This window comes from Cynoglossus semilaevis, chromosome 12, assembly GCF_000523025.1.
Source record: "Cynoglossus semilaevis isolate Cse_v1.0 chromosome 12, Cse_v1.0, whole genome shotgun sequence".
Taxonomy (NCBI): Eukaryota; Metazoa; Chordata; class Actinopteri; order Pleuronectiformes; family Cynoglossidae; genus Cynoglossus; species Cynoglossus semilaevis.
Window position 1 is genome coordinate 8417134 of NC_024318.1, and position 26306 is coordinate 8443439.

Sequence of the window (26306 nt, forward strand, 5' to 3'; positions counted from 1 at the left end):
TCAGCATCCGTGTCAGCGTGTACGCCAGGGTCCATGTTGTGTGAGGCCCCCGTGACCTTCCCGTGTTTGCGCTCATTAATAGTGGCATAATAACTAAAAAGAAAACGCCTGCTGTGCCTGTCTGCACCATCGACATATTGACTCTGTCTCTGTCAGCAACATCTCACAGTGCCAACCTCGTCCAAGGAGCTCTCAGCTCCTCTGTTCCTCCTTTGAGCCGAGCACAATCGTCACATTTGTACAGTGGTAATAATGATTTGCCGTGACGGGAATAGCTGCGAGTCTGGTACGTCGCATTCTTCCACTCGTCTCTTTAAAAAGTGTGAAAGAGAGACATCTTTGATTTATATCTGGACACGGTTGTCAGGTTACGTTCATATCAAGGGTAGCCCTAATAACTGGCTGCAGTTTTCATATCCGAGCGCGGCACACAGAGCTCTTTAGAAATCAATTTCCTTTTGCTCCATCGTCATGTTTGGAAACTGGCCGGCTGCCAAATGGGCAGGGAAAGTGTGAAGGAGAGAGAAGTGTGGTTGGTGCCGTGGATGCATTAGTGAATGAGGAGAGAAGAATGTGCTTATTAGGTGAGGAGTCCTATTTATCAACTGTGGAACTTCAGATCACTGTATAGTCGGAAAACAGAGAGTTTTCTAAACAAGTTTTTGTTTCTGACAAATACTTTGAGAAACAGATGTGAGAAGGAAGAAGAAGAAGAAGAAGAAGAAGAAGAACAGGCACGTGATCGTAGCTCAGAGCGTCCTGTAGGTGCTGCAAGGTCAGGCTCTGTTAGTCTGCTCCGACTGCATGTGTGTGTGTGTGTGTATAACTGTGTGTATATGTTATCGCAGCATGCACTCTCGGCTCATACACATAATTACGAATTCCTTTGTCTGCATGTGTTTGGTCATAATTTACAGCACACACAGATGTTTCTATGACTACAGTAGTGCAGTACTACTACAGTAGTGCAGTACTACTACAGTAGTGCAGTACTTCAACAGAGGCTCTTTATTCCTCATACTATTAAAAGGGCGAGTACAATCTGAATCCACATGTGAATGGTGATGGTTTTTCCTGTTCCTTGTTTTAGTCATTGACAGGAAAATGAACAAATACAGACTTTTGTGACTGAACTCTGACTTTGACTGAACATCGGAGTCTTCCTGGCATTTAATTCATTTGAATGACTGAACATCAGAGTCTTCCTGGCATTGAATTCATTTGAATTTTGTCAAAGACTTTACTAAGACGTAAACTAAACATAACTAAGTAGGAAGTTGTGTGCGACTACATGATGAATCTGACCGTGACTAAAACTAATCAACGCTGCTTCATCGTAAACACTGGAGGAACCAATCAGAGTGAGTGGGGTCAGGTATCGTAGAATAAACAGCAGATTGTACGAAGGCAGAAGCTGGATTAATGTGGACAAATTATGAAACATTAGCATTAGCATGGCTAAGATATGAAGTCAAATTTGTCATGGGCTCTTGTTTGATTTTTATGCTAAGCTAATATGAAAAATGAATAATGATAAAAATAGTGGTTTAAATAATAACAGATCTCTGTTTGATTGACATAAAAACCAATTAGGAATTAATTACCACAGTTTTGTCAATTTTATTAAAAGTATAACACTTTGCATTGCACCTTTAGTGTGGATGAAGACTTATTATAGAATAATTGTTCTTTGGATTCAATGGCCTTTTCTAAAAAAAAACAATTTGAAAAAAATTGAAAAACTCCATTCTGATTTTCCGTTTAATTTTTCATTGTAAAACTCCACTTCCTGCGTTTATTCCTTTTACTCTCAATGACTAACATTGAGGTCATATTTCTTCTGTTCTCGGTGTCCCAGTTTGCTGGAAGCCTTTTTGTTTTTCAACAGATGTTCGAGTCAAGCTCTCTCTAACTGCTGATCCCAAAAGCCAAAATCAATGGCTTCAGTGTAGCAGCACTCACAGGCGCCTTAGAGATGTGAGCTCTCAGTAAAGCAAATGAACAACCATAAGTACAGCGTAAAAGCACAATCAATCATAATAACAGCATTCCTATAAACACGTCAAGTCTGGCCGGAAAATTGGTGTAACTTTCCTTTGTGCCACAACTAGAGATGGCTTTGATTTATTTTATTAGTGTTTTTAAAGATGACGTTGGGTAAAAAACATCAATTTGATTTTTTGTATTTAAATGAAAATATGTAAAATTTGTTTTGTTTTCCCTTCCAATGTGTGGATCCCTGCAGGCGAGGCAGCTCACTTTTACTGAAGCGAGCGAGCAAACACACACACACACACACACAGACAGGGTCTTTACCACAAACATACATAGTTATGTGGAACAGGGGCCGCTGGTGATTGACAGCTAATCTCATTAGAATATTTGTGTACATGTTCCCCGAGGAGCAAAATATATCGTCAACCCTCAGCTACCAGGCAATGAACCCAACAGACCTGCTTCACTGTCAGAGTCTATGACTCACAGTAGGTGTTAACTGTAGCACTGTGTGATATGGGTGTTAGCTTAGCCACGGGATAAGGAACGCAGCTAACAAACAACTGAGAAGGTGCAGTTATATCGGCCACGATGATGAGATTTCAATAATAATAATAGTAATAATATCTATATTAACAACAGCAATTATTATAGTAATATTAGTAGTAGTAATAGTAATTATAAAGACAAAGAGTATGACATGAGTATAAGTAACAGTTACATCTTTTGTTTTTTTCTAACTTCTGGCACAAACTTGATGGTAAAAGTAAGGGTCGGGGGTCTGGTGTGTTCCGATTTAGAAGCTCGTACTTGGACGTCCCCGTCTGTCTGTTGATCAAAGTATTATACATTGTTTTTATTGGGTCCTCAAACTCCGAGCTGACACCTCTGCAGCCTTAACTCTTGAACCCAAAACACAAGTGCAAAACTCTCTGAACTGCCCCCCCCCCTTTCTTTTAATTGGTATTAGTCCTCTTAATTACCCTCCAGCAGTAAAACAGTTCAACTTGAGAATATGAGGCAAAAATGAGCAATCAGCTGCTAATGGAACAGAAACGAAACCCAGCAGTTTTGTTGCCATGCAGCGTGGCATCATCCATATGTTACAGTAGCAGAACTACTTCCTTTGTTATAAACTTCAGGACAACTTTTGTCTCCCTTCATTAACGCTATTTGCCCACAGTCTGTTGGAGAAAATACACAAAGGCAGGGAGGCAGAGATTTGCTCAGTTAAACTGAGGAAAAAAAAACAACGTTGCCGGGATAATAGTCGTCATTCACCGTCTAATGAACCTATAATTTCGCCCGAAGCTAAAGTTCTGCTATTTATACCATTAAAAACTAATCGTCCACAGACAGGCAGGGAGAACGAGAGTGAGAGGGAGAGACAACCGAGAGGAAAAACAGCAGTTTTAAAATATGAAATAAGTTCTTATCTGAAGACAGAGAATATATTAAAGGAGTACTGAAGGGGACGGTTTATACTTGATAGAAATATATATATATATTTACATAGTTTTCTCGAAACCCGACGAGCATCGTTAGGGAGTTTGTTTGCACAAACGACTGCTATAAAAATGTTTTCTACAAAACAAACAATTTTAACATCCAAGTCAAACAATTACTGTAATTTTTGCAAGTATACTGTTTACGATCCTGTTAAAGGTATACAGCAGATATCTATCACAATAGATAGGTTAGCGCCCCCACCTGACTGCAAATGGTGGTCGGGTTCAATCTACCGTAGTAACTTATATCTGTATCTACTCTGATATTTACTGATTGAATTATTTACCACATTCATTACATTACAGTTAATGTACTACCATGTACCATACACGTAGTTCATAATACTCATGTAATTCCGTTGTTTGGTTATTTATTCATTTATTTATTCAGGTACTTGTGTTTGCCATTTATTTCTTCAGGTACTTGTGTTTGCATGACTGCCTCACATGCTTTAAAGTGTCTCCAGAAAAATACATAGTTTTTGTATTTTGTATTCCATATTGAATTAAGGTGAATGTACATTCTGCCGTGCCGTACTCAGCATCTGAACCATACAGTAAAGTACAAGTCAGATAACGCTGCAAAGATTACATTAAAAACAGTCAACAGTGAGTCACGTGACACGATGAAGCGTTGTTGCCGTACAAGTCCTTATATTTTCACCACTTTTTCCTCCTGCCTTCATTGGTATGCATGAGTGATGTCGGAGCAGCGAGCAGTTCTTTTCAAACCAGGCAGAAACTGTAAATAATATGCACGGCCACCAGACAGTCCAGATCGCAGCACCAAGGCTTCTTGATGAAGCAGAGTGAATAGAAAAAGGAAGAAAGGATGAGACCTAAAAAGAAGTCCTGCTGCTTCAACCACCCACTGCTGCCGCTTTTTTCCTCTTCTAATACTGGAGTCTCTGTGTCTCTGACTGTCTCTGTTGATTTCCACCAAGACTAGCACATGTTTGTGTCTTCCACTTGTTATCTCTGCCAAATCTTCCACCACGAAATGCACAGTTCTGGTCCATCAACAGCACAGGCCAAGCCTGAACTCTGGTACAGCACCTGCACCGTACCTGTCATCAGTCTGAGCTGAAGTGATGGACGTCTTCCCACACAGACTTATTTATTATAGAACAAATGCCACATCCATTTCATTGCAGACTTTCTAATCAATAGTGAGCCAGAGGCTGAGACTTCAGAGTTCACATCCATGTTAAATACTTGATGTGGTCTTCAAAAAGAATCCCCAAAAGTCTTGTTTTGGCAGATGCCTCTGGGTGTCTCGCTAAGACTGCTTTTTTTTTTTTGGAATCCAGTGTCTAGTTTTGAATCCCTATTTAATCTGTAATTTAAAATGCAGTTAGTGTGACAAATGTTTCTAAAAGCCTCCTCTAATCTGTTGGACATTTTATGGACTTTATTTGCCGTGAATATCTTCAGCTGACCTAGTTTTCAACAGGACATTTTGTTGATTGAATTAAATAGGTCTGCGTAGAGATTGGATTTCCAGGTTGTTCCTGTAGGTTTACACCAGAGTCTGACTTCTGGATTCTACACTACAGCTGCTGTTTGCCTGGTGAGCTCTGGAGTTGATGGAATTTTCTGAGCAGGACCAAAACTTCTACACACGTATTCTAGCTCAAAACTTCAATATCATGGACACAAACATGATCCAACTGTGCATCAAGTACCGTTTGTCTTTACTTTGGCCACTTCTAACAAAGTCACAAACCTTCGCGACCCAAGTCATTAGACATTATTCGTAAACTCCTGGGAAACATGACGTGAGACAACCCAAAAAAAAAAATCTCTTGCGAACCGCCTCAGGGTTGCGACCCACTCTTTGTGAAACAATGATCTACAGTCATGTCTCCAAACTGCAGAAAGAGTTCAGAAACAACTGCAGTGAAGTTAATCTTTAAATCTGGTCATTATTAAATACTACTGCTGCTACTCCACTGCTAAGTTATGCTCAGCCACAAACGTCAACAAACCAGAGTTGTCAGTGAGTTTTCTGCCTGTTTCAGTTCATTTTATCATATTTCCTTTGTACTCTCTCCACCATCTTCATCCCCGATCTCTCTCTCTCTCTCTCTTTTTTTTTGTTTGTTTCATCATCATGATCGCCATTTTATTAATCTCCCCCAACAGACTGCCTCTATTAATAGGTTTATATCTCCCGCTTTGCCTGTAATATTCACATATACTGCTGATTAAACAGATATGATGTCACAGTCACTTTTAATTAATCAGAGGATTACAGACAGACAGGCTCATATCTGCCTGGCTGACGGCCAAAAAAAAAAAAATCGTTCAGGTTCACTCTTCATAACATCCCATCACTTAAAGAGAAAAAAAATCAGCTTCCAGTTTAACAACATTCCAAGTCGTAAGGTAACGGCGACAAGTAGAGGAGATAATAAAGACTGGTGGTTCTACGCTGATGCATCTGCTTTGCCCTTTCATTTGAATTCATATGGGTCATTACTTCAGGTTCAATTAAATAATGGAGTGAGTGTCTGTGCAGCATGTCTGTGGCTAATTGGAGGGTCCCAGGTGCACTGAACACACCGGGTGAACAGACAGGGGTAATTACCAGTACTGTTGGTAGGTGTGAGTACGATCGCACAACTGTGTGTGTAATTATACACCAGATTAAAGAACGCTCCCTGCCGTTGACAAAATCCCCTTTTCTTCCAAAGTTAGCAGGTCTTAACTCGGCAGCATCCATGAATCTGGGATTATATAACGCACTGCCCCTGTAAGTACCCTGTCCACCGGTTTGCTCCAGGCAACCAGCTGATTCACTTTAATGGTTGATGTTCCTGGTTCGCTCCCTGTGGGCCTGTTACTCAGCCTAACTCTGTCAGCGCTGCCTTCAGGGTACACATAATGAAGAGAGCAGAGAAGTGAACTCTGGATCCGGAGGTCATCATTAAACCTTTTTTCTGCACTTGTTAAAATCAAAGACGCCGCTGTCAGGGCCGGGCGTTCAAACTGCTTTTCTAATGTTTGTCTTTTAATTCTCAAGTCTTCCAGGTTTCACCCCCGGTGGGCAAACACAGCAATGACAAGGGCTTAACAAAGTTTAACACAATACATCAGTAAAACCTGAATTATTATACTTCTATTCTAATACAGTTTCTAAGGAATATGTTCTCGACTGAACCAAATGTTTACATAGTTCAGAGTAATAAAAGTTGTCAAGATATTCACTCATTTTTGTTCTATGAAATCTGGTAAATAATTTGTAAAATTAAAAACATTTTAAAGAAATTTAAACAATAGGCAGAATGACACCTCCTTCAAGGTTTTTGTTGATATTTGTCCAAAGCTAACTTGTGATTATCAAGGAGCATGTCTTCCACGGCCTTTCATGCAGGTGATTTAAAAATCACATTAAACATGATTATCAAGGAGCATGTCGTCCACGGCCTTTCATGCAGGTGATTTAAAAACCCTTTGAGCCACTAGATAAAACATAATGTTTTATTAATAATCGGATTCTAAAACTTTCCTCCAGAACAGCTGATAAAATTAGCAGCCTCTGAAGCTCACTCCTCTGAGGGCCAGTAATCACAGAAGACAGGCCAGAGTGATGGGCGGTGGTGGGATACGGTAGACTGTGAAAAATTAGCTCGTCTGATGAACCGCAGTGGTAAGAAGTCGTCTTACCAACCAAAATATTACTGCCTTCAATCACTCCTGAACTGCACTCTACTTTATGACCTACAGTACTGCAGTACTGTGGCTTTAGTTCATGCAGGTTTGTCTACTTTTGTGAATAAAAGTTTTGTACGATTGCAACCACGTTCAAGGTGAACCTGGTTAAAACAGTATTCGGTGTCGAAGGTCAAACCCTGAGGTCAGGTCCTTGATTAAAAAAAGAACAGTTACTTGGAAAATTAGATTAGAGGCACGGCTGCTGACATATCACCCGCACGTCGTCAGTGACATTTTTACTTCCAACTCTTCATTTTCCTGATCTTAATTTCATGTGACTGTGGTTGTGTGTCTGTCCACACAGTCTCAGGTGAAGATGAAGTCTACGGCGGTGGTGGACGGAGGCCTGTTCACAGAGAGCTACTGTAACATCTGCAACGCCCAGCTCATCTCCGAGTCCCAGCGCACAGCCCACTACGAGGTGAGTCCAGAAACACACACACGACAACTGTACACCGGTACCCTTCGGCCGTAGTGGTGCCAATTTGTTTGTGTGCCATTTAAGCAGCGCTCATGCGTCACGTATCGACTCCCTGGAATTGCTCGACAAACAAACGCCAGTGCGGTTTTGTTTTTTTTTCCCCGTTCTAATGTAGTCCACTTCCCCTTTAACTGCTTTAATGATTGTCAATTAAAAAGCCTGTCCTGCATTATTTAACAAGTGAGTGTGTGTGGTGTGTGTGTGTGTGCGCGCATGCCTACACCGCACGTGCGTTTGCGTGCAACAAAGACGTCCTTGGTTACAAGACACAGCAGTGATAAACAAGGAAAGTAATGAGTAGAAGGTCCTTATCTGTGGGGAATTAAACAAGGACAACAGCAGCCAACAGTGTCCGTGGCTGCAGCGTCTTCCACCAACCACGTCAACCTAAAAGTAATTCATGAGCAGCATGGAGACAGAGCCGTTTATCGAAAGCACACAATCTTAACATTGGGAGGGAGCGGAAGAATGGGTTGAGCTGAGTCACTGCATCCCCTCAATGTCATCCTTACAATGGATCTCCATGGAGGGGAGTCAACAGAAGATTTAGGGCAGAAATATAACAGAAAACAGATTTCCTGCAGGCTAGAATTAGACAGAAATGGACTTGAAATGCACAGTTTATTTCATTACGTGTGTTTTTTGTTTGTTTTTTGTCTTAGACCTGGAAATAAACTAAAGAAATGAGTGTTTTAAAACACCCTCAAGAAAGCTTACCGTAATTTCTGTTTAAAAATAGCATCCGCAATCTATGTTTATGTTAAATGGAAGCCGTTAAACAACATTGAACATCGAGATTCTAGGAACGTAAAAAGAGTTCTTTTTAGACATGAGGCCATTTTCAACATTTTAACTACGTGTGTTTATTTTTAAAAACCCTTCTAACACATACGTACGAAAAACCAAGATAAAGTATTGACTGAGTTGGTTTAGAAACAGCCAGATTAGATGTACAAAAGACCAGTACAATCATAGCATAATAATCTATAAATAACAATAAGTCCACATTTTCCCCCTTTGTTTTCCTGCAAATAAGTACAAATATATTAGATAATATTCATATTTAATAAAATATAATTTGTCAAAACACCACAAACATGAAGTGCATTTTTTACACTTTCAAATTCATCAAGTGGATCGGAATGAACCAAGTAGTGGGCCGGTCTTGGACCACGGGCCGTATGTTTGACATCTCTAGTTCATTTTTAATACTGTGGGTTTAAACATTTTGAGTCTAATAAACCATAGGGTAGATCTGGATTAATCATAATTAATCATGATTAATTGAGGTCATTAAACATTCCTGTCCATGGTTTATTTGAGCAACGACCGGTGTTCAAACCTCTGAACTCTGACCCTGACCCCTGTATTACAAAGAGGTTGAAATGCATGTATTAGCACGGTGAATAATGCGAACCGATGTTCAACAAGAACAGCGTAATGCAGCTAACTCTTTTTATGATGAGCAAAGACAAACTCATAAGTTAGTATGAGTCAGGAGAAAGTGTCCGTTACTTCCGTTACTTTAGGAGCCCTCGCTCACCCAAACACATCAATGCTGGCTCACCCACACTGAGACACAGTGTTCGGGGATCAGATAACAAAACTTTATATTTGCAGTCGTGTCCCTGGAGAGAATCAGTACACACTCCTGCAACCAGCGCTGTTTAATCATCTTCTGTTTTAGGCTGCTCCCTTTAGGAGTCACCGCAGCAGCACCGCTCTTTTTAGTGTGTAGTGTACGTCCTGCTTTACTACATCTGTGAATCTTATACGGGGGTCTTGCAGTTTTCCTCGGTGCCGTCGGCTGCATCTCCAAACTGTTCAACCTCTGCTCTTCATATAATCTGCTTTCTGGCGTCTCGTATTTCTCATTTCTCATATCGTCCTATCCTGATCAGAGTCCCAGCGTTCCTAACTCTGCCTTAATCACTTCCACCTGCACTAATGGCACTAATCAATTCTCTTGGCCAAGACGTGGAAATTATAGAGAGTGGGTGACGAACACAGAGTTGTGGAAACTATAGAGAGTGGGTGACGAACACAGAGTAAACTCCAAACATTAGAACGCTCTGAACACAGGAAGTGTTTTAATTAAGCTTTAGCTCATGACCTTTAACCAACCTGTTTGACCAGTCACACGGTCTCAACGGTCTATTTTAGACTATTCTGAACTAAATCTCACTGCTTGAAATGCCCTCTCACTCAGTGGGGACATGCGAAAATGTCAAACAAGTGTCCCCTCAACAACAACAGATCTGGAAAAACAGGCTCCATAACAACAGCCGTAGCAGGAGCTCTGATACACACAGAGAGCATTAGCAGTGTCTCCAGCAGGCAGACGTTCTCTATTGTCTCTGGATCTATTATAAGCACTTGAACAGTGTCTCCTTTTTGGTGGTCCGCCTCTACACCCACTACTCATTTTGAAAAAAGTAACATTATGTTATTCCTAGTCTTTGTCTACTCTGGATAAGGAGAAATTATCTTTCAATTTCAAGGTCATTTGTGTTGTGTGTATGTCCTTGAATTTAAATATCTTGGACTAATTAAACCATTATTATCATAGTGTGTGCTGTAGTAAACAGTACCAATGTTATTCAAAATAGTTTCATTTGTAGCCTGTCTTGGCTTCAGTTTTACATTCAGGCACCATTATTAGATTCTCACACTGTGAGAACACCGAGCACAACGTTAAGATTTTTTTTTTTTACTTAAAAAAGTGGGTGTAAAAAACACTTCCCTGTGTCTGTGAGACGTGAAATATACAGCACAGGGACGACAGTCTTTCTTCACAACCGGAACTGACAGGATTTCTCCTTCACCCTGTTATTAGACGGTGACAGGAGCGATAGCAGGGAAACTTCTGTGATAGAAAGAAGGAATAGGAGTGAAAATCAATTTTTTATTTTTCTCTTTTTGAAATATTGTCACCTTTGGAGGTTCGACACATTGTAATTCAGTTAAATCCGGCTTTTGAGAAATGGAGCGTTTTTCCATTTTCAATGCATTCTATAATCTAGTATCGCCGCGGCTGATGTAAAGAAGTCATATCTGCATCTGGCTGCCGCCAGCAGCAGCAGCAGCAGCAGAGTTTATAGAATGTATCAGATGTGATGCAGGGAGGAGGAGTGAAGGTCACTGCATGCTAATTAGATTAGACAGAATAGCTTCCTCCTCATTGACAATTAGAAGATGCGGGAACTGTCCAAGTGCAATGGATTCAGTCTGGACTCCAGAGAATGTTTAGAACCTTCATTGTTCTGTATTTACAGCTCTCTGTGCTGCCTTACAAACCCTCTCCGTCTATTTCTGTGTGAAACGGCTCGGAGGCATTAGGCCTGTGCCACAGGCGAGGGATATCTATAATAAGGACCTGTCGGAGGGAAGGTAACTACTGGTTTCACCCGACGTGTCAGAGTATCAAACTGTGCTTCTTCTTCTGGGTAAATTATGCAGCACAAATAACCTGTTGTGAAAGAGGTTACGTTGAAGACCAGTAATCATGTGCATGTATTAAAAGCGCCGCTCATTAACCTCAGCCCTCTGAGAGGAAGAGATGGGGAGGGGGGACCTCAGAGCACAGATTTTTACAAGGGTCAAAAGTGTTTAAAGTCTTAGAAATCCCTTCTACTGCCCCCTGATGGCTCTTTATACACAACACAGTCACCCTTCAGTGCAAAGCAGCACTTCCTGAACAGACGTTATCGCTGCGTTGATAGACCATGTTTGTCTGTGAGGGCGATGTCAAAGTGATTCAAGCTCCCTAATGTCCTCTCTGTCTGCCCCCGCCCCCCCGTTTTACCTCTCTCCTCACATCAGAGTAAGAAACACGCCAACAAGGTGCGTCTGTTCTACATGCTGCACCCTGAAGACGGAGGACCACCGTCCAAGAGACTGAGGCCCGATAATCCAGTAAGTTTCCTACAACTAAAGAGAATCTACGGTTTGGTGGTTAAACTAGCAGGGCGTGGGCCATATGTGACCCACAACATTTCAACAACAGGGACATAAACACTGATGTTCCTCCCTGTAATCACAGAAACTGTTGCATGTCACGACTCACAATGTCCGCCTGAGCAGAATTACAACAAGGCAGTGATGCCTTTACTGTCTTAGGAAAAAACGAAATTACAGAACGTTACCCAGCCTGTGACTCGTTTTACCTGCTCAAATACAACACTGTTTTAGTCTTTTTAAGAGCAGGTTAAAGCAGGAAAACACACGGTATTGATGAAACATTCAGAAGAGTTCATTTTTTGACTTATCAGTGAAGTTGTTTTCAACTGGATTCCCAAAGAAAGGCTTGGTAGAAAGTTTTATATCTGGATGTTGCCGGCTGTGGCTCCGGTTGTTTGTGTGTGTCTGTGCACAGGTGTGTGGGTTGTGTGGCTGGAGATGGGACACTGTGTTTGTGTATTTCCAGGTTTCTAGGACTCTGTTCTGCAAACGCAGAGGTTGTGTTTGTGCAGGACTCTCATATCCACACGAAACAAGTCACGGAACAAGTCTGGGAGAAAAGAGGAAAGGAAAAAAGTGGGGGAGAAGGGGGGAGGGGGGGGGAGGGGGGGGGAGGAGGGGGTGAAGGAGATTCTTTACTTCTATCAGTGTGGGATGTACTGCAGCTCTGCTGTACTCCATGGTAAATTAGTCACTGAAATCACAAGGTATACTAAGGCTCTGGACGAAGGACTTCACATTATATTCATGCAAAAACATGTTCTGTATCTGCTGGAACAGAAATAGCAGGTAGAGAATAACAACAGATATGTATGCATATGTGCTGGTAAATATATACACAACATAAAATATATAGGGGAAAATCTTTTTTCAACACAACAAACAAAATTACAAAACTGCAAGTGTTAAATGTAAAATACCGTCTACGAACTTTACTCCAGTGTAATGATTTCAAATGTTCATGGTTTTTTTGGAAACACACATACTGTACTCACACATACTGTAAAAATACTGCGGACGTATCAACACACCTGCGTCTCCATCTGTCTCCCAAAGTGAATAAGAAATGACTCAGACCTTGGCTTTCTCCTCAAATGGGTCTTTGAACAGACCATGTGCCTTCACACACACACACACACACGCACGTGCACACGCACACACCTCCAGCTGGTTGTACGTACTGTGAGCTCCACAGCCGGCACTTTGTTCCTAACCTTTCATACAGAGAAGTGACAGTGACCAAGTGACAATGCTGGAAAAACCAATATAAGGAGCACCGCCCTCAGGAGGCCGCTGCAGATCCTCATCATTTAATTTCGTGATAAACTTTTCTGCTTTCATCTCTCTCACACTCTCTCCTCCCCGGGGCAGCTGTACATGCTTTGGTTTTATTCTTCTGCACCTCTGTTCCCGTCCTGATTGACAGGCTGCCGTCCAATGGGAACAGCGGCAGAAAAGGAATTTTTACCGAAGAAATTAAACGCCAGCATCCAGCCAAAGTATTCAAATCCCATGGCTGGACGTCTGCATAAACCGCTGTGTAAAAGTGCATTCCACAGAACAGAGAAAGTAGGTCGTTAAGGTGCTGCCAGATGACAGAGGAGGGTTTTCTCTGTCACCGCTGCACTTTCTGTTTCCTCAAAAGGCCAAGTGATAACACCGTTTTTCCCTGACCCCCATATTCTTCTCTAAAACTCTCGTGCACTGTGGCTCCTTTCAATTTACAGTTTACTTTCAGCACTACTTCAAAGTCCAAAAGAGACTGTTTGTTTTCCCTGTGCTGCTCCGTGTGTATATTTAGAAATGTCTCCCACAGCGCATCCTCACAGAGCAGGGGAGAAGTACGAAGTGGGAGCTCAGAGGAGGCAAAACAGAAGGGGAGGAAGATAAACAGCTAATTAGAAGTCTATTGTTAGGTGCATGAGCAGGAACCAGCCACCCAAACACAGACTGTTCTGTGATATAGTCGTCACTGTCAGCGTGAGGACAAACAGGTTTAGCCGCTGTGTGTGCACACGCGCACGACAGAGACGGAGACGGAGACGCACTCAGTGAATCAGTCTCACCAGATGTGTGAAGTTTGACTGCTTGGACGACGGCAACGTGAGAGCGAAGTGAGCAAAACCGTCCAGCTGAGACGCAATATGGAAGGGAAACAGTGATGCACCGAGTCGACGGGAAGCTGCGATCAACTGACAATTATACATATGTCATTCATGCTACAAACTCCAGAGATTTTCTTTAAAAAGAAATCTCTCAGCGCAGTCTCTGATTCCTGGGTGTAACATCTGTCTCCGACTTCCATCTGAGAAAAGACACACATTTTCTTTGTCTCTCACTCCCTTTTTTCTTCTACTGTTCAGTGACAGCCGAGATCACTGACGCCTGCTGTTATTCCACCCTCCCTGACGTTAGTACAGCTGAATTAAACAGTCATTTTTATGACTAGTTTTGTCCCTTTCACATACGACATAAGAATTTCCAGAAATTAATATCTAAGGAACCGAAGTAGAGCTACAGGTTGTGTGATTTGTGTACTCACCGATACCAGGAACCCTCTCAGATACTTCTATGGTTGAGTTTCAGTAGTTAAGTACGGACTGGAAGGCAGCAGGTGGAACAGACCTGTGGGTAAAAGACTGACGGTCAGTGTTTCTGTGTGAAACCACAGTGAGGACAGAGCTGAAAAAGTTTACTTTCCTTCTTGTTAACAGAAGACTGTTTAAAATAAAAAGTTTTTACTCTTGACATCACATTAAACCAATACTGTACACTAAATACAACTGAGGAAGGGGGGGGGCAGCTGGTTGTGGTAAATGGGTATTTGATTACTTGTACATACTGTATACTATTATCGGTAATTGTGAATTCCTGAAATATAAAATATTTTTAAGAATAATTTTTTAGAAGCTCCTGAAAATTCTTTGTGAAATATTTAATTTTATTTTAATAATTTTTCAAGACCAGACGGTGGAGAATAAACTGGCTGGAGCCAAACTGAGAAGGAGAAGGCAGTAGATGAATAAATTACCATAAATAGCTTTTTAATGAATTTTACAGCCAAACGGTAATGGATATTTCACACTAATCATTACAGCTGTAGTCTTCATTTTAAAAAAAAATCTGGTTTGTGTGTTGCACCTTTCATTCTTTTTTTTTTAAAAAAGAAATCTTTGTCGTTCAAGATTAAAAAAAAAGAAATCTTTGTCGTTCAAGATTAAAGCGAAAACAACAGAGCAGAGTTCCTTTGGTTTCCCACAGTTGGGGTAAAAATATGAGGTGAATAGAACAAACAGAGGTGCAGAAGGTAGACTTCACAGACGCAGGAGATCAAAATTAAAAAAAATAAATAGATTTATTTATTAAAGACAGGGAGAAGAAAGGAGTTTTTTTTTTTGTAGTACGTGCACAGAGTTTAATGAATGAAAAATAAAGACTTGATCGCAATTCATTCAAAACACAAACTAGCATGAAGTCATTTCATCTGCACATCAGTGTGCTCTTTCTCTGATCAACAGTTACTGCTAAATAAATTATATTTTAAAAAAACCTCTTGTTACAATTAAAAAATAAATAGTTGATTTTTGTGTGTGTGGCGTCAACAGTCAGGGCTGAGCAGAGACAACACACACAGTCAGTCAGTCAGTCAGTCAGTCAGACAGTCAAACAGTCAGACAGTCAGACAGTCAGTCAGTCAGTCAGACAGTCAGTCAGTCAGACAGACAGACAGTCAGTCAGACAGTCAGTCAGTCAGTCAGTCAGACAGACAGACAGTCAGTCAGACAGTCAGTCAGACAGTCAGTCAGACAGACAGTCAGTCAGACAGTCAGTCAGTCAGTCAGTCAGTCAGACAGTCAAACAGTCAGACAGTCAGACAGTCAGTCAGACAGTCAAACAGTCAGACAGTCAGTCAGACAGTCAAACAGTCAGACAGTCAGTCAGACAGTCAGTCAGTCAGACAGACAGACAGTCAGTCAGTCAGTCAGTCAGACAGACAGACAGTCAGTCAGACAGTCAGTCAGACAGACAGACAGTCAGTCAGTCAGACAGTCAGTCAGACAGTCAGACAGTCAGTCAGTGTGAGGTAGAGAGGACAGTCAAAAAACTGAAGAGAAGACGAGACAGAAGAGACGCAGCAGCTGAGAGTAAAGCCCAGCCTGGAAGGTAAAGGTGTCCTTAACTCTCACATCAACTCTTCACCACACTAACCAGCGATGACACTCACTCTCAAACACACACACGCACACACACACACACACACTCAGAGATGTTGTCAGAGGTGCCTTTCTGTTATTCCCTCCTCTCTCCAAAGACTGGGTTTTCTTCAACCTGATTTGACATCTGTGCCATCAGGAAGGTGATGGTGTGAAACAGAAACAAGAGTGACAGTGGCTGAGGAGGAGGAGGAGGAGGAGGAAGAAAGGAAGTTCACAGTGTATTTCTGGGAGTGCACGGACTGATGTGTGTAGACATGTATCTGCTGACTGAACTTCAGAACATGTTTTAACTATATCTCAGTGTAGAAACCTTATCTGTGAGAGAATGCAGCTATTTTTTTACATAAACACAAAACAAAAGTCGCTGCGTTTGTTTGTTTGAGGTTTGATCCAAATCCAATGGTTTTAATTGCCCACCTGCTGGAGATTTTTGAAGCCAAAACCTAGTAGTTTAGGAAGTGGTTGAGTTGTTCCTTTTTAGAACTGAATAAAATATAGTTTTCATTCACGTTTTGATTCTGTCAGATAATATGGATTAGATGGACTGGTCGTCAGGAGACGCTCACAGCCGTGGAGGTGTGGATTAACTGCTGGATTCACAAACATGGGATGGATGGATGGATGGATAGATGGAACTTGTGTTTCTTTATGTTGTTAAATACACTATTGTCTATTGCTATTATTATTATTAAGTTAAATATAATCTCCATTTACTGACCATTTAGCATTGACCACCATAACACGCAGTTTTCTGTTGAGTAAAGATTGGAACACGTTTTGACAAAAGGTGCTGATAACACGCAGTTTAAAGATTGGAACACGTTTTGACAAAAGCGAAAAGAACTCCTTCATTGCTACAGTGCAGTCACAGCCTCGGAATGCTCTCCTCGAAGAACTCAGCTGTGAAATTCTTTGCTTTATTTTTGTTTCCTGTTAGTGTCTCCTAACTAGAGGAGACCTAAGTGTCCTCCATTTAAATGTGCACTTCATGTATATTCGCCTCAATCCAGCAGTTCTTTGCGTTCGCTCCATCTCCCTCCTCTGTTGTGCGGAGCTACTTCTCATTAGCAGCAAACCAAACCAGCAGCAGTAAAAAGGCCAGGCTTCAGTCTCCAGCCCAGAGAGATGGATGAATATTTGATTTGCCTTCTTGTTGCCTTTGTGTAGATGTGTTTTGTGCTTAAGACAAGGAGAAGCCCAGAGAAGTCAGACAGATCTCTTCACATCTCATCTCATCTCCCTCTGCTGCGGCATTTTGCTTTTCCCACTTTCACCTCACTGTCTGTCTCCACATCCTCACCGTTTCCTTCTTCTTCTTCACTGGTCTTTAATCTTCCTCACCTCTCACACTCTCTCCTCCTCCCCCAGGATCCACTCTCCTCCCTGCTTCACTATTTTTATCATTTTAATCCCAGTTCTTCTCCTTCTCCTTCGTCCAGGACTGTGCAGAAACAGAAGTGGACAGGAACAAGTGCTGTACCTTGTGCAACATGTTCTTCACCTCTGCCATCGTGGCCCAGTCGCACTACCAGGGTAAAACCCACGCCAAGAGAGTCCGCCTGGTGCTGGGGGAGCCGACCAAACTGTCGTCGGCCATGACCAGCCCAACAAACACAGGTACAGGTTGTCAGTGCTGCTGCTTAAAGGTTTTCATTGAGGGTCAACAGGGGGTGAGGGTGAGGGTGGGAGTGAGGGTGAGGATGGAACCTGGACAGTTCCTCCGTCTGTAGGAAAGCTCCTCGTAATGATGTTCAAGTTGAATTCAAAGTAAGATTTCACAGAAACAGCACTGGATTACTGTGGAGCCACTTAGTGACTTTGTCTCAACTTTGTCCTACTGTAGAAAAGTCTGACTTACAGTATGTGACAGTGGGACCTTAGAAGAGAAGAGACGGAGTGAACAGAGAGAGAGAGAGGGAGGGAGAGTGACCTGAGAAGGAAGAGGAGGAGATTCCAGGAGAGGTGACACTGGAGCTGTCAGAAATGTACAAAAGAACGGCTATTTCACTGACATCTACAGACACAGGGACCACAACAGACAGAACAGTAAATGAAAAAATGAAGTCCGTTATTCATCCCATAATGGAGGAAGATTCCCAGTGCAAATCTCTGCAATCCACACAGGAGGCGCCATTAGGTATGTGGTTCCTCTGGGGAACGACTCCAGGCTGTAAGGCAGGTGTGATAACCACTACACTATGGAACCACTGTTGTTGTTTTTTATATAAAACAGGAGTAAAATAAATTAAATTAAGGAGAAGTTGAGGTTGAAGTTTTTCAGGGTCTGGTGTTCAGAGCGATGCTAACAGCCTGTAGCCGTACCTAAAAGAAACATGTGCGCTGCAGTCATTTGAGCAGAGAGCCTCTTGAACTCTACGTTCTCCAACCCTAGTTATACAGTTTGTGTGTTTGTTTGTTTATTTCCGGACAATCTCAGCTCCAACAGGATCAACAGTGTGAAGGGGAGGCTGTGTCGGGTTTGAGCAGCGGAAGCAGCAGCTATGCAGCTCATCGCAATCACAAATATTTCTCTCATCTCCTGCACACACACACACGCACACACACAAACACACTCACGTTGCCTGTGCCCCACTCCATGAAAACCACTTACTTCTGCTCCAGTGTGCAGACATCACTGTCAGGAGGAAAGCAAAGGTGGGAGAACATGAAAATGCATCAGAGCATGAGTCCCTGTTGCTGCTCCGCCGAGAGCCTCCACAGTGAGAGCAACTTTCCTCACGCACAACACAGCAACACTAAAGATGTCCTGACGGGCTCATTCAACAGCTGGGACTTGAGTGGTTTATTTAGAAACTATTCAGCTGTAAATGAATGATGATATATTTATATATTTTTATATATATATATACACATGTATCTCAGGGGGAGAGTCACAAGGTTATGTTTTGTAGGAGAATAATAGCAGTGATCAGTGATGAGGGGAATGAAAAGCATTGAAATCTTTGGATTTGAGTGGGTGTGGTTGGTGAGATGAGCAGAGACACAGCCATAGATACAGTAACTATGTGAACCAAGCCTGAAGGCACATTAAGGTACGGGCAACCAATCAGCTTACACACACACACACATACACACACAGGTTTTTGTTGCCAACCATTAGACTCATGGACATAATTCATCCCTGGCCTCTTAACCTAACTTCACCTCTGACAAACACACGTCTAATCTGAATTCTGGCTCTAATTCTAATCCGAACTCCATAATGAAAACTGATCCTTAAAAGAGCATCTCAAAGAGCAAAATGTCCCCACGAGGACAGACTGTCCCCAAGAGTATAGCCATACCAGAACCACACACACCCCTCACACTCTGAGTGGCTGGTCAACACCTTCACATGTTCACTTTCTTAGCACAGTCCGTGTCTGTAGTAAAAGAAGACTGAGGTGTCGTGTGGAGCAGTGGAGCAGTGGACACGTGATAAATACTCAGTTCATGACGCGACTTATTCAAACCTCCAGATAGAAATAGAAATTTCTATAGAAAATAGAAATTTCAGTGACACGTTTCAAACGCACATTTGGCCGGACCATCTGGCATCATAGGTTCTCCTCACACACACTGACGGTGGACCCTCCTGCTGTACGGAGACAAATACTTTATCTTTTACACAGAAGCAGTTTGTTGTGTGTGAGCCTCAATCTCCAGATTGACACACACACACACACACACATTTCTAACCCATACACCCACCTTCACACACACACATGGGCACAGCCACGCTTCTCTGTGTGAGCCACAACCGCGTCCTGTGGACATGTCAGTGCCTGTTGGCTATAAATGGGCAATCGCCATGGTAACCAGCCTGATGTCACAAGGAGCAGGTCACCTGGAAGTCTGCCGTGCTTTTATTTTTTACATTCTCTCAAAACGAAGTGAGGCGAGGGGAGTGGGGGCAGAGAAGAGGAGATGAGAGGTAAGAGGGGAGGGTAAAAGACGAGAGAGGAGGAGGGGGGAGGAGAGGAGAGGAGGGAAGGAGGAGAGGGGAGGAAGAGGAGAGGGGGAGGGGAGGGGGGGGGGGCAGGGGAGAGGAGGAAAAAAGATAGGAGACGAGTGGGCAGAAGCCGGGGGAGGGGAGAAAATAGAGATAGGAGTTGACAAAAATGGAAAATTGAGGAGAAGGGAGAAGGGGAGCGGAACAAAAAAAGAGAACACAGATGTAGGTTCTACAGGTGTGGCCTAAAGGGTTGATGTTTCATTTTACTTTGGGATAAATATTTGAATCTGAAATACTGTGATTATGTTGTTAACATTTCAAAAGACAATTCCATAAGAGTAAAACTGTTAATTTTGTCATTTTAGATATAAGTAAAACTGTTAATTTTGTCATTTTAGTGTTATTTTATTTATTTTTTGACTGTTACTTGAGGCCAAAAAATGAATTTTAACAGGTTTTAAAATACTAGGTAAATAAATGTAAATTTATTATTATTATTGTAAATTTTCATTTCTATTTCCCTCTCCTTTTCTCCAAGATTCCTCCCCGTCCACGCCACAGCCCGCAGACCCAAACACATGCCCGACTCCAAACCCAGCACTACCCTGGCCGGTGGCCGTGGACGGCGGGAATGGAGGAAAGGAAGCCGGCAAGTACTGCTGCCTCTGTGGAGCCTGGTTCAACAACCCACTAATGGCCCAGCAGCACTACGAAGGCAAGAAACACCGCAGGAACGCAGCCAGGGCGCGTCTCCTGGAGCAGCTAGCGGGCAGTCTGGATGCCACGGAGAGCACAGGTCAGCTTCATGTCCCCAAAGCCCCACAGGGATGATGAGAGAAGGCAGGAGAGCTGGTAGAAGACGGTGGTGTGAGGGGAAGGGGATAGAGAGGGATCACATTTAAGATCTGTCACACTCCACGGCCACGCCACATGAAGTGAGGAAGTGATTGACTTATTTAAAAGGCAGAGTGAGTCACTGCCCAGCACATATATTTATCTCTCATGTTAACATATATATCACTAAAACATTCCATATTAACTCTAACTCCATATTAACTGGTCTGGTTACAATATATTTTTTTTATAATGTCATGCAATTCACAATGCTGATGGCAAATACTACATATACATACAAATATACACTGTTGATATATAGAGATATAGATATATATTAAAACACTAATGCATACATATATAAATATACATATGTATACATATATTGTAGATATATAGAGATAAATATAGATACATATATACATGCATATATCCACATATATACACACATTTAAACAAACAAATGTATATTATTTCATTGATAAAAATGTAATTCTTTGTTTTTAAACCGGTCAGATTCTGTTCCCGTTGTACATTGATTTTATTGTGAAATCTCCTGTTGTACATTGATTTTATTGTGAAATCTTTAGTTTTTTTCTGAAACTACAATACTTAGCTAGCTTTTATACAGAATTTCTAAAACAAATAAATCCTGTTTAAAAGCTATGAGTATTGTTATGGTCTAACGAGGTTAAAGGGTAAAAGGGTTCTTTACACTGTACAGCACCAGACCACGAGACCAGACCAGGTTGACATGTAACTTCTGATTTAGCCATGAACTCCTGAAGGAGATGAAGAGGAAAGAAATAGAGTGGCAGTGAAAGCAGCTGTAGCAGCACTGACATGTGGGCATTTCAGAAGCCCACCCGGGGTGAAACCGATCTGGAATAGCGACACCTACCCCCCACTCCTACACTGATCATCTTCCCTTACCCTCATCCATCATCTGGGACATGCACATGTCTATACCTAATTACAGCAACCTTATGTGTGAGACCAAGCTAAATCCTGATACGTCATGTCCGTCACCTGTCTAACCTTTCCACACACACCGTCTCGGGTCGCCGGCTGCTCATCTTACCGCAGAGCCCTTACACTCATTAGTGCCAACGTCGCAATGTGTAAAACTGTCAGCTACAAGACCGCAGCTGGCATAGGACCATGACACAGGCTCCGAAATGACAACACATTACAGAGTCAGATTTGCTGATGGTAGAAACACATATGTCACAGGCAGGAAGTTTGACAACTGAGCCGACTCCCTGTGAAAGTACGAGAACAGCAGGGTATCGCCCTCCCCCGTCCGCCCCCTCCTCACTGTTTTTTCTCCCTTTTTTTTCTTCTTTTACAACTCAGGTGTAAGTTGACACCAATTCACATGGAGCACCGATTCATACCAACATGTCTGGGATTCTGTAAATATTTGAATAGATCCAAATATAGAATTACATTGGAAAACAAACTGAAGTGATATTTGGTCTGAAGTAAAAGACACAGTTACAGTTCCTTATGTCATTTACACATTAAGTCTTTCGTCTACTGTTAAGTCTTCCTAAAAGCGTGGTTTTATTTTCAACATTTTCTGATTTAAATAACGACGACGTGTTCCAGCAGGTTTGGGAAACAGCTTTGGTAAATTTTAGCATTTTATCCTTCTAAAGTGTGGAGCTGTTTTGAATTCTATTAACAAGTATTTCTTTTTATAACACATTCAAATTAACATTTAACGTCACATCTCAATCCAATTTAATTAAAACCTGAGAAACGGCTCCGTGTATTTTCTCAAAACCGAAAGAACATTTCAGAGAAACTAATTTTAGTTCTTAGACACTGAAAAGCTTAATTAATCATTTAAATTTATGTTTAAATATGTATTTTCTCAAATTAATCATTTAAATTTATGTTTAAATTGATTTTTACCTTGGTATAAACAATTTTTAAAAAACAGCAGCATCAGTGAGACACTGTACAGTGAGTCCTCCGATAAAATATAGTCCACAGCAAACACCTAAAAACCAGACAGAGGAGGAGCCATTCTTCAAATGCTGAGAAAGAAAAGACAGTTTCTGCTTCATTTTAATTAAATTAAAATTAAAATATTAAAAAAATCTTTTGAGCTACATTTTCGACTCAGAACACACAAGTTGTTTTTTTTAAGAAAACTTAAGTGAGACGAAGGAAATGAGCGAAGATAACCAGTGAGGTCAGTGAACACATCTGATGCCCCATCACTGTCTGGTCCTTATTGGATTATTCAGCTGTCAATCACACACACACGCTCACTTAACAAGATCTAGAACCAGTGATGGCGCCCCTAGAGTCTGATGACGTTTACTAACATCTGAATTATACTGTAAAACAACTGTTCATGTCTATGTTCTGATTGGTTTATGGCGCCACCTGTTGGCTTAGCCTTTTTTTTTTTAATTGTATGGTATTTGTAACATCAGTCCACACCAACAGACCAACAGAGTGTTCCTTTGTTCCGTGTGTCTGTGATGTGTGGTCCAGGTGCCACGACATAAACTATTATCTCAAGAAGCCAATCATATTAAAAGCATGAGTCACGGTGCTGCCTCCGGTGGCTCAGAGGCTTTAAGTGGTGTCATGTTAGATATCATCCTCCCGTCTACACACTGTGACCCAGATCCCTCAACCAGCCATCAGCCAATTTGGAGGTAATTTTGTTCCTCAGCACTTGTAAACAAGACGAGAAAATATGGGACAGATTTTTCAAACGGTTTTACCAAGAACTTTTAGTAGAATGTCATGTTTGAATGCACAGTCAGAGACCCACGTTCTCTTCAAGGTCAGTGGAGGAGTCAGCGTGGACTCACTGCTGACACGATCCATCATACGTGCCGTCAATCAAGTGTTTCTTCCAGTGCATTAAGTCAGAAACACTGTCAGCAGTGGTTTATTCTCCGGGTTTCACGGTTCTGCCCGCGCATGATTCTCACATCTGAGATTTGTTTTATCGCCAGCTCAGGTGTGAAGTCACAGGTGTGCAGGGCGTAATCACAGATGGAGGGATGAATGTGAGGTGGCAGCTGAGAAAACCAGGAGGGGACATTCTGTCTCGTTTCTTTTTGACCTCTTTCTCAACGTCCTGTTCTCTTAAGATTAAATGTATCTTTTTACCGTCTTCTTCCTGCGATACACAACTGTGTTTGAGTGCGTGTCGGTTTGGTTTCTGCATGGAAACCACCAGAGGTTCAATCACTCCTCATATCTCATCTGTCATCCTCGTCAGCTCCCCACGAGACGCAGGTGAATTATTTATACTCCAACAGCGCCCCCGTCTCCTCTGCTCTGCTGTACTGTACGTCCTATTGATCATCCAGCCATTGTACTGTACTTGAATCTTTACATTTACTGCCGCTCCCTTTCATAACGCTGCGACTAAATAACCTCAGAAAATCACAACGAGGTCCCGCACAGTATTTCCTCTCTTTTTTTGGTATAATTGCACAGACGGGGACATCGGGGACAATGTCGTTATTTTTCTTGGCCTGGTGCCAGACAAAACCCTTGGAGATGGATTACGGACGTGGGCCAGGGAGTTGCATTGAGGGGGCGCCGTTGAGGCTGGATGGAGCCCGGCTGACTTGGCTGCGTCTAAACATAAATCATGACAGGGTTAGAAACCCCTAAAGGCAGAGCGGGTGCATTGTCTCTGCTCTCTGGAGAGGGTGCAGTGGAGAATCAGAAGCCGCGAGAAGTGTGTGTGTGTGTGTCTGTGTGTGTGTGTGTGTATTTAAAGACCCAAGAGAGGGTGAATCACCAAAGCAAAGAAAATTGTGTGTAATTGATTACAGTGGCAGTGTTGGGACTGTGAGCTGACCTCACGTCCCATGAGACTGCCTTCGTTGTGAACTACATGGACTCGCTGTACCTCATAGTACTGTGAGGTACTATGTGAGGGACTACTGAGAAGTATTTCCAACATTCACCCTCATGGAGGGTGACGACTGATTCTGTGGTCAAATTTTGGTCACTTTCCATTTTGGCTGTCAATTTTTGCAGGATATTATCTGTAGTTTTGGTTAGTTTTCACTGCCGTCAACAGCATCGACATCACAGTATTTTACTACTTAAAGTATAGAAAACCTGCTGCTCCAAAACACGATAAATTAAACTAGTTTTTGGCCACAGAAGATTCAACCAAAAAAAAGCTTTTACCAGAGACAGACACAGAAGTTCGTCCCAGACAAAACTGACTTCTGTTCTTCTGAACAGTGAAAACAATATTCCTATCATGATGCTATAGTCGGAAAACCTGAAATATACCATGTACAGTATCGCAGTAGTATGTATGTGTTCACAGAGCGTTTTTCTCAACAGTCCATACCAATATTTGGGTCTAAACTCAGATGGTTTTTTTCAAACGACTTTCACATTTCCTGTAAAACGAACCGGTCACTGTAAGAAAAGAATTACATTTTCATGAGTTTGTTGCTTGGTTAAATTCCACTTGGACTTAGTTTGATACAAAGCCGACGCTCGCTGCTCTTCCTCTGCATTGGTATTCATGGTGAAATCCAGCGAGACTCCAACTCAAGCCTTTGCTTCAGACGCTTGGTTTTGATTGGATCTCGGTGGGCCGGTGTTTGGGCTCTCCTTCTTTTTAATCTTGTACAGAGCATGATAAAATAATGATCTGCCGGTAGGACACAGTCTCCGAGGGTTGTGAGTGTGTTAGCTACTGTTCTACCTCCACGGTGAATTAAATTACAGATAAGTGAGTTACACTTACACTCTGCCCCATAGGAAAATAATGTGGAAAACAGAGGAAATCAGCCTGGAATTATTTATTTTTAAACTGATGTTCCACTCTGCTTATTTAGACAAGAGTAAAAACCTTTATTCTGCCACTGGAATACATTCGAATTCTTAAACCACCAACATTTGCCCCGGTGAGATCTGACATGTTTGACAAATCACAGCCCTGCTAGTCATGGGATTCAAACCAGCAACCTTCTGATCAGTTACTCCGCAACATCCTGTTCTATTTCCTCAGACCATTTTCAAATAACAACTAAAAAATATATATATATATATATATCATCTGGGATTGAAATGTAAATAATTGAACTAACATTCCTTCATCGTTTTTAGTTAGAGTATAAATTTAATGATACAGCACAGTTAGCCAAGTTAGCCACAAATTAGCCACGTCTGGGTTTCTGTTTACCTGCTAGAGTTCACAGCAACTGTGACAAAACCAGCTGGGTCTCAGCAGTCGGTCTTTGTGGGTTTAAAATTCAAGAGGAAATGAGAGTGTCTGTATGAATATGTTACAAAAGACCATAAAGACGGAGTTAGCATTTCATGTTGCATTGCACTTTGAATGATATTTTGAGGATGTTCAGTTGTCAACAGTTGGCCCTTTTACTGCTTGGTTCACAACTTCCAGCAATGCCAGGAGTCTTCCACTTCAAATTTATAAAAAAAAAACAATCCCACTACACTTATCGTCTGAGCTCATCCGCCCCCTCATTTCTGTCTCTGTCTTCTGTCTTGGCATTTCTTTTTATGTAATTAACCGTGTTTTGAACACCCTCGTAAACACCACTCCGAGAGCAGCCACGTTTACGGAGGGCGTTCTGCTGTCACTCCTGTTGAGCGCACAATTTTCC

The 26306-nt window shown here is 41.9% G+C and overlaps 1 protein-coding gene and 1 long non-coding RNA gene across 3 annotated transcripts in view; one reads left to right on the forward strand and one right to left on the reverse strand.

Annotated features, from left to right (window-relative positions):
* LOC112487816 (uncharacterized) overlaps positions 1-26306 on the reverse strand; it is a 90641-nt gene that overhangs the window by 27919 nt on the left and 36416 nt on the right. The window contains exon 3 of the long non-coding RNA XR_003051272.1: positions 14204-14286. This is a non-coding gene — a long non-coding RNA (uncharacterized LOC112487816). The remainder of the gene's footprint in view (positions 1-14203; positions 14287-26306) is intronic.
* LOC103387308 (zinc finger matrin-type protein 4) overlaps positions 1-26306 on the forward strand; it is a 40063-nt gene that overhangs the window by 3319 nt on the left and 10438 nt on the right. Inside the window, exons 1-5 of one of the 2 annotated variants that reach the window (XM_017037531.2) lie at positions 342-775; positions 7525-7641; positions 11524-11616; positions 17318-17495; positions 20372-20629. In XM_017037531.2, the coding sequence (XP_016893020.1) occupies positions 7537-7641; positions 11524-11616; positions 17318-17495; positions 20372-20629 (634 nt within the window). In that variant the 5' untranslated portion in view covers positions 342-775; positions 7525-7536. Of the gene's footprint in view, positions 1-341; positions 776-7524; positions 7642-11523; positions 11617-17317; positions 17496-20371; positions 20630-26306 lie in introns of those variants that run through there. The other variant, XM_008321885.3, reaches the window with a different exon arrangement.